The following is a 13,202-nucleotide window of genomic DNA, read 5'->3' on the forward strand; positions in this document are numbered from 1 at the left end:
GGGATGAGCTATGGGTGGGATGGGGGAGCAGGAAGGCCGGGGTCTGAGATCATTAAATGAGATGAGAGCTATAAGGCAATCAAGCCGAGACATAGCAAGTGCTCAAAAAATATTAGCTATCATCAGTTCCCGTGCTGGATAAACCTTGGTCCCCTTCTTTACAAGCAGAGTTGTAGGAATAAAAGTCGTGTCCGAGTGTGAATGTGCTTGCCCCAAGCAACCCAGCTGGTGGGGTTCTGGGGCTGCGCGCTCCCTGGACTCCTGGCTTCCTCCGGTGGGGAGATAGTTACAGGCACAAATGACAATTCCACCGAGAACATTCCGTGCCACCGTAGAAGAGACCCGGTCTAGGAGCAGTGAGTGGGCTAGTTCTTCCAGGGTGGGGGGACCAGGAAGGCACCCCGATGCCAGGAGAGCCGGGCTGGAGGGAGTCCCCCCACCCCGGGCAAAGCTGGGGCGTGGGTGGGGTGGGTGCAGTGGCTGGAGGGGGACCCAGTGTCTCCAGCGAGGGCCAGCACCCAGGGTGAAGGAGGGAGCCTCGACCGCCAGGGGGAGCCCGTGGACTTCGCTGGCCTGAGGACGCGGGGCTGCCCCAAGAGGAAACAGCCTCTGCGAGGTAGCCAAGTACTTGGCTACAGACAGACGGACCGACCAAGAGTGAATCCTGTCCTGCCACGTGCTGGGAGGGTGACCTTGGGCAAGTGACTTGGCTTTCCCGTGCCTCGGTTTCCTCACTGTAAAGGGAAGAAAGCCCCTACTGGAACCAAACCCCGAATCTGGCTCACTTGACCTTGACCTTCTGGCACCTTCCCCTCAGTCTCTCATCCGTTGAACAGGGACGCTGCTCTTCCCACGTGCCGGTGTTGCTCTGCGCGCTGAACCAGCCACAGCCTCTGTCGCTGGAGCAAAGAGCCAGGGGCAAGAGGCTCTGAGGCCCCCCTGCCAGGGGCCACCCCACCCCCCAGCATCCCAGGTGGGTCAGGTGCCCCCGTGTGCCTCCTCTTTCCTTCCTCACTGCTTCTCACTCTCGCACACCACGTGGCTAGCTGCGGAGGGGCTGGGGGACAGCTTCATGTCTGAATACCCAGCTGGTTGGCAAACAGCTAGCGTGGAATGGGCCTGATGAGCTGAGTCTGAATGGGACTTTCCCCGCTGGCCCCTGCAGGCTGGTGGCTTCCAAGGCAGGGAATGGCCTGGAGCTCAGACGTGCAGCTCCCCTAGACTGGTTTATTTTATTTTATTTTTTATTTTTTGGCCACACTGAGTGGCATGTGGGATCTTAGTTCCCCAACCAGGATCGAACCCGGGCCCCCTGCCTTGGAAGCACGGAGTCTTAACCACTGGACCGCCAGGGAAGTCGAGCCCTTCTAGATCTGGACAGGCCTGCATGGAGGGGCCCTCCGTGCTCTCCATCTCCTACGAGCTTTCTTGAGGCTGGCTCCTTCCCTCAGGCTCCGCTCAGCCAGAACAGACCGGAAGGTTTGCCTGGCATGCCTGGCGTGGCAGCTTGGCCTTTATCCCGGGCAGGGCTGTTGGCAGGGAAAGGTGTGGTCAAGTTTGTGTTTTGAGGGGGCCCTGGCCGCAGGGTGGAAGACAGCTGGGTCGGAGCTGGCAGGTGGTGGAGGGGCCCCAGGCAGGACAGCAGGAAGGACTCTGGCCGGGGAGAGGCCCACGCACAGGAATACTTAGGATGGTCAGTCGGACTCAAGGATGAAGCCCAGGTCTCCAGCTCAGGTAAGCAGTGATGCCATTGGTTTTAGGAAGAACCCTGAGGGTTGATGCTGAGCTTGGCCTTGCGTGTTACGAATTTGTGGCCCACCCTGGGAGCCAAAATGACTGTGGATGGTTGGGAATAGGACCCCTAAGGAGGGAGGGGTGGAGAGCACAACCGATTCTTGGGAGGAAAGGACTTGGAGTCCTGGCTGGGGCAGAGGGACAGGCAGGCCCTGCGACACTCCACGCCCCCATTCCTTGGAGGTAGGAGTGCCAGGCAGAGGCCACTGGTCACAAGCGGAGGATGAAAGCCAGCCCTGTGGGTTGCCCCTTGTCCTACACCCCTGGAGAGGAACAAGGCACCCAGTGTTCCATGGCTCACGTGGGTCTAAGGCTCTGTCTCTGTCGAGTGAGACCCCACCAGCCAGGGTGTGGAGCCTGCCCTTGACAGGCGGCTGGGGTGATGCCGGCAGAGGAAAGGGCGCCCCCTAAATCCCCCCGATTCTCCACACCGTGCAGAGCTGCCTGATCCGGGCAGCAGGTGGCCTCTCAGACTCAAGGACAGAGCTGCAGGCTGGCCTGGAGCTCAGATCAGTGAGGTTGACACTTTCTCAGCCCCAGTCAGCGCCAGCACCTGGGATCACACAGCAGATGGGCGCAGGTGTACGATGGGTCCGCTAGGGCAGGGAGAAACACAGGTGCATAGGCTGGTTGGAGCCTAGCTGTCAGGACACACAGCGTAGCTGTTGGGGAGGGAAAGGGATCTGCTGGGCCCTCTGGACCAACCAGTGAGAAAAGATGGGCTGGGGAAACCCGGGATGGAGCCAGAAAACTGGTGAGGACAGTTCCCATCCCTCCTCCCTACTCTGTATATTTCTCCACCCTTGGCTCTTAAGTTATTTCAAATGGTTTGGGAGTTCACTATCGTTGTCTCTTATTATGCGCCATTTGAAATCCTTTTTGGAGGAGGCAGAATGTAAATAAGAGGAAGTGGACACGCAGGCCTGGCTCAGGAGACTCTGTGACGGGGAAACTGGAGTCTCCAGGTAGAATGGTCTCCTCCTCAGGGTTCAGAGTAGTTGAGAAAGCGAGAGTCAACTCCCCACCTGGAATCGCTCCAGGCAGCATGCCCCTGGGGGCCATGACAGACAGACTGTCTCCCCAGTGCCCAGGTGGAGCAGCTGAGTCCACAACACTCCACTCCGGGTCACACGGCTGGTGGCTGCAGACCTGGCCTGGGGACGCAGCCTCACGTGCTGCCTGCCAGCTCTCTTGCTCCCTCGGGCCGGTAAGCAGAGAAGCTAGAAAGCCAGGTGCAGCCGCGGCGGCTGTAAAACAAAATCGTTAAGGAAAGAGCTGGACTCTGGAACTGGTTTAACCCCGACTCTGGCCCTCAGTGGGTGACTTAGGTCTCCTCTGTGCCTCAGTGGCCCCCACCTTTAAAATGGGGATCAGAGCCCTGATCTCCTGGAGTGGGGCTGAGGGCTGAATGAGTTTCGTGCATGAAGCACAAGGACAGCGTGTGACACAGGACAAGCACAGCGTGGGCTCTGAGGGCTGTTGGGGACATGAGGCCTGGCCCCGGGGCAATCGTGCTGCTGAGGAGAGGGCCCTGGGCTCGCTCGGGCCTGGCGCTCCCCTGGGTTCCGGGGTGACCTGGAGCGAGGTGCTAGTAATGACTGTCCCACGGCATCAGCTTATTGGGTTTCCACTCGGCCAGGGCACACCATGAGCTGTGCAGGGTCACCGAGAGCCTGGTCTGGGCAGGTCCCGCCGACCTGGCCATGTTGTGTAGCTCAGGTGTGGTTTACACGCTGCATTCGGCTCTCGTGCCCAAACCAGGCTCCGTGCCATCCGCCACCTCAGTCCTGAAAAAGGAGGATTAGAGGAAGGGGCTCCATCTCCATGTGGTGCCAGGGACCCTCAAAGGCTGGGGTTCCTCCCGCCCTGGTTGGGGCAGGTTTGGGCCTAAGAGCGAAGCCCAGGAGAGCGGCACAGACACAGCAGATGGCCAGGGCCTCGCGTTACTTTCAACGTTTACAAGAACACACCCCGTCACATGCATCTCGAAAAGGCTCCCCGGCCGCCATGGGGGGGCAGGACGCAGCCCACACAAACGGGGAGACAGGGTCTGAGCGGAAAGGGTCATTGCTTTAATTCAGGTTGGGACCCACCCCGGGGCCGCCCACCCCACCCCAAGGCAGAATCACTGTCTGCTCGTGATCGTTACAAAAATAAATATGAAAAAAGCAGCAACTCTTTAGTGATCGTGGAATTAATCAGACAGCGATTAAATGTGTTTAAGCAACGGGCATGTCTCCTAAATTGCACCAAAAGAATCTGGAAGCACTTGGTTTGGCCTCAGAGGCAACATGGAAGGAGGGGAAGGGCCCAGCCCCAGGCCCGGCCGCGCGCCCTCTCCTCACATCTCCGTGTCGGCGTACATGCCGTTGATGAGATAATCCACCTGCGTGTAGCCCTTCTTCCTGTAGCTCTCATAGGCCTGCAGGGCAAACAGAACCAGGACTGTGATAAAGAGGGCGACCCCCAGCAAGAGCACCGCCAGGAGGAAACTTCTGTTCACTGGCGACTGGGCCAGGGGCTCGCTGGAGACCACCAGGTACCGGCCTTGGCTGCTGGGCTGGCACGCGTCTGTGGCTGGCACCTTGGAGTCCCCTGAGCTCCCAGGGGTCGGCCCCACGGAAGCAGTACCGGGCGCGGCTTCAGGCTCGCCCTGCTCCGGCGTCTGAGTGGTGCCCGGCCCCGCGGCCCACGGCGTGGATGTGACGGGGCTGGGCCGTGTCAGGGGGGCCGGGCTGGCGTGAGGGGCAGGCGCTGGCGCTGTGCTGGCAGCCGGCTGGGGGGCCTTGGTCGTGGTCCCCACCGTCATGGACGCGGAAGCCGAGGTGGGGGAGCCGGGTTCTGGGGTTGTGCTGAGGAGGGTGGGCGCAGGCCTACTTGCCGCATCAGCCGCAGTCAGGGGTGTCAGCGCCTGGACCGTGGGGCCCCGTGTGGACGCGTTAAGTGCCTGGGGACTCAGGGGCACCGTGGGGCTGGCTATGGCGTGGCCGGGGGTGTGCCCGGGATGACCCTGCGAGCCCAAGGGGCCGCTTACACTTGCCAGGGCCGCAGCAGCTGTGGGAGCACCCGAGGCCAGCCTGGGTGTCGTGTGCGTCGCTGGCCCAGACAATGTGCCGCTGCCAGGGGCCCGCGTGTGGGGTGAGGACGGGGTCCGCCAGGCAGAAGCCGGGACGGGCGGCGTGGGCACCCCGGAGGTGGCTCCGTCAGGGGTCCCTTCTGCCGTCGCTGACGCGCCTGCCTCTGTCCTGTGCGTTGTCCCTGCTGTGACCGCAGGAGAGGTGGGGTCGCCTCCCCAAGTCCCTCTGGTCAACGTGACAGGAGAAGGTGTCACTGAGGTCATTCTTTCAGACGTTTCATTCAAGACTCTTGTAATGGCTTCCACGGATGAGTTTTGTTCTGAATTCTCCAGCGTCTTGTTGAGGGCTGAGTACCGTTAGAGTCAGAAAAGGGAGGAAAAGATACGATCACCTTCAACCCTGTGCAGGTGGATTATTCAGAGACTGTCTTAATTTCCGGCCCGTGGGGCTGGCCGGGGCGGCCGTGTGGTGCCTTGCTTCTTAGCCCGGCAAACACGTTTCCCTCTCATCTCCCTGCACACATCTGGCCCGCAGCCCATCACAGAAGCGCTCGGCACTTTGAGTTAAAATCTCCTTTGCGCTCTCTGAACCCCAAACCCATGGAAGGCTTTAGAGCTTCATTTTTTGATCCAATTCCCCAAATATCATAATCTCGCATTACAGGTGTGATTCGCCATTAAAAAAACCTATCCAACACACACCCAGGTTTACACAGCAGATAAACCGTTGCCCAGGTATTCACACCATGCAAGAATTCTTGGCTTTATGATAGGATTCAAAGCAGGATTCCTGGAGATGAATAGTGCCTGGCACAGAGGAGAAGCGCAACTAAATGTGTGATGTATGGATTGACAAACTCCCCAATAAAGACGAGGTTTATGGAAGGAATGAAATTTTGCAAGGCCAAGTAAATAACCCTCTCAAGGCTCAGAGGCCGGGTCCCGTGTTGGCCCAACAAGCCTTCGCAGCCCAGCACCTGGGAGCTCCGGGGCCCCTGCAGGCCCGTCCAGCAGTCACACGGCTTTCTCACTTACCTGGACGCTGGAGTGTCAGGTGGCTTTCAGATAAGGACCAGGAGGAAACCCAAATGAGCACGAGGGCTGTCCACATCTTGCAGGTGAGCTGGGAGCAAGGCTGGGCGGTGCCCGAGGCTCCCAGCCTGCCGTTCCTCAGGCTGTTAACAGTTCCCTGCTGCTTGGCTGAGGAATCTAAGGTCAAGAAGGAAGGCATTTGGTCAGTAACGCACGGGGCACAGGCCTGGCAATGCACCGGCTGTGGAAGGCTCCGACAGGTCCCAGGGTGCAAACCCAGCCAAATGCTTCCCCTGGGGCCTGGCATTCGGGAAGAGCATAACATGTCTCAGCCATGTGTTCGGGGATCTGCCCAGTGCCTGCTCTGACGGGTTTATAGCACTTCTTAACCCAATCTCACTATGGGTCTTACTATCCCACTCAGAGTTCAGAGCATGAAAGGGCAGCAGAGAGAGGGGCCAAGACTTCCAATCATCAAGATCATCCAAGTCTTCCTCCTCAACTCCTCTTGTGGCCTGCAGGACCCAAAGCAGGCCCAGAGCACTTCTCTGCACCCGTGATAGCTGACCACATGGAGAGAGTCCACTTAGCCAGGAAGTCGTCACCCATTACCCATCCACCCATCACCCACCCATCCATCCATCCATCCATCCACCCATCACCCACCCATCCATCCATCCATTCATCCACCCATCCACCGCCCCATCACCCATCCACCGCTCATTATCCATCCACCGCCCATCACCCATCCACCCATCCATTCATCCATCCACCCATCACCCACCCATCCATCCATCCATTCATCCACCCATCCACCGCCCATCACCCATCCACCGCTCATCATCCATCCACCGCCCATCACCCATCCACCCATCCACCGCCCATCACCCATCCCTTCGTCCAGTACTCCCCGAGTGCCTGCTCATGTGCCAGGCGGTGCACTCAGCACAGAAAGATGAAAGCCACACAGCTCCCTCCTCCAGGGAGCCTGCCTCCAATGGGAGACACAGAAAAGAGGTCAGTGCAGGCTGGTGCCAGCGTAGAGGGACTAAGTGTCGGGAAACAGGGAGGAGATGGCACCTGGGAGGCTGCGAAGGGTAAGGTGGAGGCTGGTCCTCTGTGCAGAGGCCCCAGAAGTGGGTGGGAGAGGACAGAGTGCTGCAGGGCCCTAGGAGGCACGGAATTCAGCTGGTGGGGGGTGGGGGCGGGGGCCAGGGAAGGTTACCTGGCTAGTAACACCTGGGCCACGTTCTGAAAGACGGTTGGGATCCACCTGGTGGGAAACGGGTGGGGGGGGCAAGTGGGAGGAGCAGCAGGTAACGACAGCAGGGCCAGAGGCCCGGGGACAGTGCAGTGAGACCTGGGCTTAAACGAGAGAGAGAGAGAGAGGCCACCACGGGGCAGTCTGGATTTTGGTGTGGGGGGAGGCGAGCCCGTGCAGGCCCGAGGCAGGGGTGTGACGAGCGAGGTGTTCCGGCAAGCGGCAGCTGGGGTGGCGATGCAGACGATAGGGGGCAAGACCTGAGGAGGCTTAGAGACTCAGTAAGGGGGTTCCACAGCAGGGGACAGACGGTGGGCTGAGTGGACCTGGTCGCAGAAGCCCTGGTCTCCGAGGGTTACGGTGCAACTGCAGAAACTTACAGAGATGCCACCGCAGCTGAGCCTCACCAGGATGCGGACTGCGGGCAGCCAGGACTGGCCTCCCGAGCGCACAGTGGGGGTCTCCCCACGCTCACCCCAGGTCTCCCCCACGTGCTGGCAGGCTCAGGTCCCTCACCACACGGGAACCGAGGGGGCAGGTGGCCGCAAGTGCCCCATCACTTCATGCCCTGCCGGTCCTGGGTGCGCCCTGATCCTGTTCTCAGCCCCGCCCAACTGCCGGAGTCCCACGTGGCCGCCTGCGAGGCCCAGGTCCCCTTGGACAACAGCCCAGTCACGTGCAACGAGGGCGAGTCCCGAGACTCAAACTCGACGTGGGCACAGGGCAAGCAGAGCACAGACTGCTGGGAGTCTGAGGGCAGGCGACTCCTGGGGGCGCCTCCACAATCAGTGCCGCCTGAAGATGCCCCTGGCCCTCGTGGCGAAGCTCCTGAGTTCCACAGAACGTCTTGGAAGGGAGCCTTCAGGTCACTCCAAACGAAACGTCCCGACGGACTCCTCGCCCTGGCACGGATGCTAAGTGCCGCTCTCCACGGCCCTGCGGCCCGGCTGCCCTCCCGCTGAGCAGGGCAGGCTCACTGGCTTCCCAGCAGCCCCAAGGGTCACCTTCAAGCGTCCCCATCCTGGGCCTGCTCCATCTGCCATGCCACAGCTGCCAGAAAGATCTTTGTAGCCCACAAAGCTGACCCTGCCTCCAATGCTTAAACCCCCTGCTCTCCCAGGATAACTCCTAAGCTCCTTAACATGGCGAGGCGGCCTTCAAAGTCTGACCCTCCGGCCTCCCCGCTGTGCGCCCACCCTCGCCGGACACGTGAAATACCTGCAGCTCCTGGCCCAGCCCGGCCCCCTCGAGGAGCACTTCCAGCCCTGCCGGCAGCCACGCGAAAGCAGTCCCCGTGCGGCACAAAGGGGCATCTAGAGGTGGCTTTCTTTCTCCTGTGAGCAGCGGGGACTCTTGCAAAGTGGCCCCACGACGGGAAAAACCCCTTCGAGCACACACTCTGCTGGAAGGCTGGGCACCCCCCTCCGCCGCGCTTCTAATCCCTTCCTGAGAGTCACTAACTTTAGTTTAGCTTCGTGGTGCACTCTCCCGCCAAAACTGTCCCTAAGAGCTCCTGGTGTCTTACAGGTTTAAAAAGGTTCCCCAGCCCTGCAAACCACAGATTTGCATCTGTTTTCTCGGAGAGCAAAAGGCATTCTTTGTTCTGACTGAAACAAGAGGGGGTGGGGTGGGGAGAGAAGAAACAGACCAATGTCATGAGGGGGAAGGACTGAACCAGGGAGGTTTCAGGCACAAAGAGCTCCCACTGCACCCCCCCCCCCCATTAGCTGAAGTAAATGCAGCTGGGCTCTCCGTAAATAAGTGTATTTAAACGACTCTCTCTTTGGCCAGTCACGTCCACTGAATGCATTAAAAATGCCACCACCACGGAGCCCAACATGCTCCCCAAGTCTGAGCCCTGGATCTGACAGGGGCTTCCTGAATGCACCCCAGGCCTTCCACTGCCACCTCACTACAAATCTCCGGAGCAGAGTCAGGAAGCTTTTTCCTATAGAGAGCTAGATAGCAGCTATTTTAGATTTTTGTGGGCCATATGGTCTGTCTTAGCTACTCAAGTCTGCAAAAGCAGTCATGGACCATAGGTATGTGATGGGTGTGGCTGGGTCCCGATAAAACTTTATTTACAAAAACAGGCAGCGGGCGGACGTGGCCCACAGGCCGCAGTTTGCCACCCCCGCCTCTGGCACTTCAGAGCTGACCCTCCAGCTGAGGCAGGAGGAACTGATTCAAGGGCCCGAATGGGTTTCCGCCTTCCCGTCCAGCTCCTCACCCTGGAACAGACACGGGCCGTCCCATTTCTGGTCCAGGGACAGACTCTAGTCGGTCTCCTCCCAGGGCCCCTCCTGCTACGAGGCGCCCCCTCCGCACCCCGCATCAGTGAGATACAGCACCCCTGCCCGTGCAGCGAGGGGCTCCCACAGTATCGTGGTCTCACGACACGAGGCCCAGAGACAACCTCACAGGAACAGAAGACGGCCCAGAGGACCACACGGTTCCCATACCTGCCTGGGGACCCCCCACCGGGGCCACCCAAGAAGGCAGAAGCTCCGACGGGGAAATGCCACAGACCGGGCCTCCCGCTCACTGGACGGCTCGGCCCTCTGAGGTTCGCTGTCTTTCCTTTGCCCACCCGGTCCCTGCAAAGCCCCCTCAGGGCCCTTTCCAGGCTCACTGCCCTGTCACTGAGCAGGCGGCCCTGCCCGCAGGGCTTTGGACACTCACAAGAGGCAGCTGCTCAGGGCGCGTGCCCAGGCTGGGCCATCTTCCTCGGGGGGCTGAGGGCTTGACACTGTGCGCTTGTCGGGCGACGTTTGGCTCTGCAGGAGGCGAGGACGGCTTTGAAGGGCACTCCCAGGCCATGGCACGCTTTGTGGCACACGTGGGATCCAGGCAGATGCTCCACTCTGGTAGAAGATGCATCTACGGTTTGAAAAAGAATAAACGCTCCTTAGGAAAAGCACGGGGGAAAAATCCAGTGAGGAGGGAGGCATTTTTCCAGTGTAAACTCAGGAGGAGATGAAAGAAACTCAGCGCCTCCTAGAGTGGCAGATACGCGTAGGTGGTGATGCCTGAGGACCACCACGGGCCTGCTCTCTATCACACACACGCATATGTGCATAGGTACGCACGCATATGCATGCAGTCACACGCGCACACAGCTACACACGCACTCGTATCCACGTGCACATGGCAACGCCTGCGTGCACACTGCCATGTGTGTACACGTGCAATCATACACATGCGTGTGTGCCATCACACACAGTTACATACATGAGGTGAGCGTGCGCACAGAGCATCTCTCTATAGCTATCTCAGGAAACTCCACTGGTCTCTCAGGAGACCTCTGCTGGATGCCATCACTGCCTCTTCCCTCAGCCAGTGGGGCCGGTGATCACTCCCACAGAGACAGGAATTGGCCGCTGTGCGGAGTCAAGAACAGGCCCTCGTGCCGTGACTTCATCCCTCTGGTATGGTCCTGACTCCACTTTCCAACAGCGTATTCTAAATGTCAAGATTCCCACGTGGGGACCTGTGCTAATCTAAGTTGACTCACAATGGACAAAGCATTAACAAGACTTAGAATCACAGTCTCCCCTGCAAAGGCTTTAGTGAGCCTTAAATGAGGGTCTGGCCAGTTATGCTCATTATCTGGTGCAGGGTGGCTGGGCAGATCAAGGTCGCAGAAGGAGACCCCTGTGCAGGAAGGGAATAAGCAAGAAGGACTAAGTGTTGAGTAGGAGAGCAGGGCAGGTGGAAAGACGGGAGGTTAGGCTGGTGCTGGGAGTTCCCGTTTCCAGGGGTCAGCCCCTCACAAGTTCCGCAGGGAAGGGGCAGCACCCCATGAGCCAGGCAACCCTATATTAGAAAGGCACCCTCAGAATGTGGCTCTGGGTGCCAACTTCATGATCCTTCTCTGGTCCTTGACTTTGTGCTACCTCTCAACACCTCCCATCTCCAATTGCTTATGTTCCCAACCCTGGCTTGACTTTTAACTTTTATGAAACCGTTTGTTATATACAGGGTGCTGCGCGCAAGTTACCTGAAATCAGACTCCAAATTGCTTAATTCCTTTTTCTGGATTACAATTCTCCAAATTGCTTAATTCCTTTTTCCTGGGCCCAACACAAGTGTTACCCGCCACATTCCATCACACTAGTAAGTTATTTATCAGCGGCAATGTGGTCCCAGTCCCTACTCCAAGCTGGAGAAACTATGCATACCAAGGAATAGGGATTGCGGAAACAAATACAGGGCAAACCACAGATACCTGCCCTGACACGTCACATGGCGAACTTTGGTATCAGAACCCAAGGAACACAGGCTTGTGGTTTTATGTATATAGACATTGCCCTGTGGTCCAAAGGAAGTGTCTGTGTGGCAGATGGGAACCCGGAGCACTGGAGAGCGTCTTAATTACATCGCTTCCTTCCAGGTTTTTGGAATTTTTGGTATCAGGCTAAATGCTGATCAAGAGTCTAGTTTTTGCTAGCAGTCTGGGTAGATTTGACATTCCTTTGTCCATTAGGCAAGTCTGGCGTATAAGCAGAACATCTGTATTGAAATTTTAGAGATGCTTCCTCCAGGGAGAAAAAAAAAAACCCATTATTAAAGGCAGATTTCTAAGTAGATATTTATGTCTTATGGCAAACCATGTGGATGTGGATTCCTCATACTAGCCTAACAGCTAATTGCACACACTAACTAGCCACCCAGACTCACCTGGAGGAGGCGGGCAGGTAAATGTAAATGCACAACCCCCTCCCAGGTAGAGCGGGCTTGGGGGAGGCCTGGGTCGCCTAAAGGGCCAACTCTTTCTTTGAGGGTAACACTTCCTGGGGCCCAGCCTTGGCCGGGCAGGGCCCTTTAGCTCCCCACCCATCCGGGAGTGTCCCAGCTTCCCCCTCCTCCGCTCCCAAACTGGAGCGACCCGGGTCTCTTCTCTGGTTTGGGATCCCCTTAAGCCCTCCTCCTGTCTCCCGCCTCTTGGGCTCCCATCCATGCTCCTTCCGAGTCTGGGCCCCCAACTGATTCCTTCCTTTCTTTCCTCTCCTCCTATTCCTCACCTCCAATCGTCACCAGCTTGCATTCTGTGTCCCCATTCATCTTTTCTCTTGTCCCCCTCCTCTGCCTCTCGTGCCCCCATGCACCCCTCCTCCTGTCCCCACCTCCCTCTCTCAGCCCCAAGCCGGCTCAGGCAGCCGTGACAACAGCTCCGCGGACAGCAGCGAGCGCCCCTTACCCGGGCGTGGCAGGCCTGGGGCGGCCCGGAGGCCCTCGGGCGGCGGGGAAGCGCCCGCGGTCCGGCGTGCGGACGTGTCCGGCACCGGAGCAGCGCGACCGCAAGCCACGACTGCTCAGGGCAGCCGCCCCAGCTCTGGCCCCGCCCGGACCGCCCAGGAGGTGACGTCACGGGAGGGCGGGTCCGGGAGGGCGGGGCAGCGTCCGCCGGAGCCGGGAGCCGCCCAGCGGCTCGTGGCGCTGCAGGAGGCGGGCCGGAAGCGAGGGGCGTGGCTGTACCCAGGGCCCCGCCCACCGCGGAGCGGCTCCAGCTACGTCTGGAGAGCGGCTGGAAGCGGCTATTTCGGGCTGGTCTCTGCCGGAAGTGGTGGTTCCTGGTGCTTGTCTCACAGTCTGTGGACACCGCCCTGTAGCGACCGAGGTACCGGGGCTGGGTGATCTCAGACCTACCCCGACGGCGTGACGCTGTCACATGCCCTCCCTCATCCCTCCGACTTTATCCAGCCGGGGGACGGGGGGCCTGCTCTGGAAGTAAGTCACAGTCGGGATGGCCGCCAGCGTGTTTTGAGTGCTTACTCGTGCCAAGACCTGGGCTTGGTTGGGTGATTTAACTCTGCAATAGCACTGTGACGCGCTTCGCACCCGTTTTACAGATGCTGAAACTGAGGCTCACAGAATGTTTCTTAATTGTGAGATGTGAATAACAGTGGGGCAAAACGGAGTACAGAGGAAAGCGAATGGGACTTGACCTTCATTAGGTATAGGCTTTGGGGGACTTCCCTGGTGGTCCAGTGGTTAAGAATCTGCCTTCCAATGCAGGGGAACTCGGGTTCGTCCGTG

General features: G+C 59.0%; 1 protein-coding gene across 1 annotated transcript; it reads right to left on the reverse strand.

Moving 5' to 3' along the window:
* Window positions 1-3,737: 3,737 nt before the first annotated feature.
* C11H11orf24 (chromosome 11 C11orf24 homolog) lies at window positions 3,738-12,502 on the reverse strand. The gene is made up of 4 exons (XM_068556202.1): window positions 12,364-12,502; window positions 9,846-10,043; window positions 5,906-6,079; window positions 3,738-5,217 (listed from the first exon to the last, which is right to left on the reverse strand). Exons 3-4 carry the CDS (start codon window positions 5,979-5,981, stop codon window positions 4,136-4,138), a joined length of 1,158 nt encoding a protein of 385 aa, XP_068412303.1. The 5' UTR covers window positions 5,982-6,079; window positions 9,846-10,043; window positions 12,364-12,502; the 3' UTR covers window positions 3,738-4,135.
* Between the last annotated feature and the right edge of the window lie 700 nt (window positions 12,503-13,202).

Source organism: Eschrichtius robustus, chromosome 11, assembly GCF_028021215.1.
Source record: "Eschrichtius robustus isolate mEscRob2 chromosome 11, mEscRob2.pri, whole genome shotgun sequence".
Classification (NCBI taxonomy): domain Eukaryota; kingdom Metazoa; phylum Chordata; class Mammalia; order Artiodactyla; family Eschrichtiidae; genus Eschrichtius; species Eschrichtius robustus.

Bases quoted from the DNA above. Each gene is read 5' to 3' on its own strand.
- C11H11orf24 (XM_068556202.1), bottom strand. From the start codon at position 5,981: ATGTGGACAGCCCTCGTGCTCATTTGGGTTTCCTCCTGGTCCTTATCT. The intron at 5,218-5,905 runs GTAAGTGAGAAA...AACGGTACTCAG, and splicing joins CCTGACACTCCAGCGTCCAG to CCCTCAACAAGACGCTGGAG.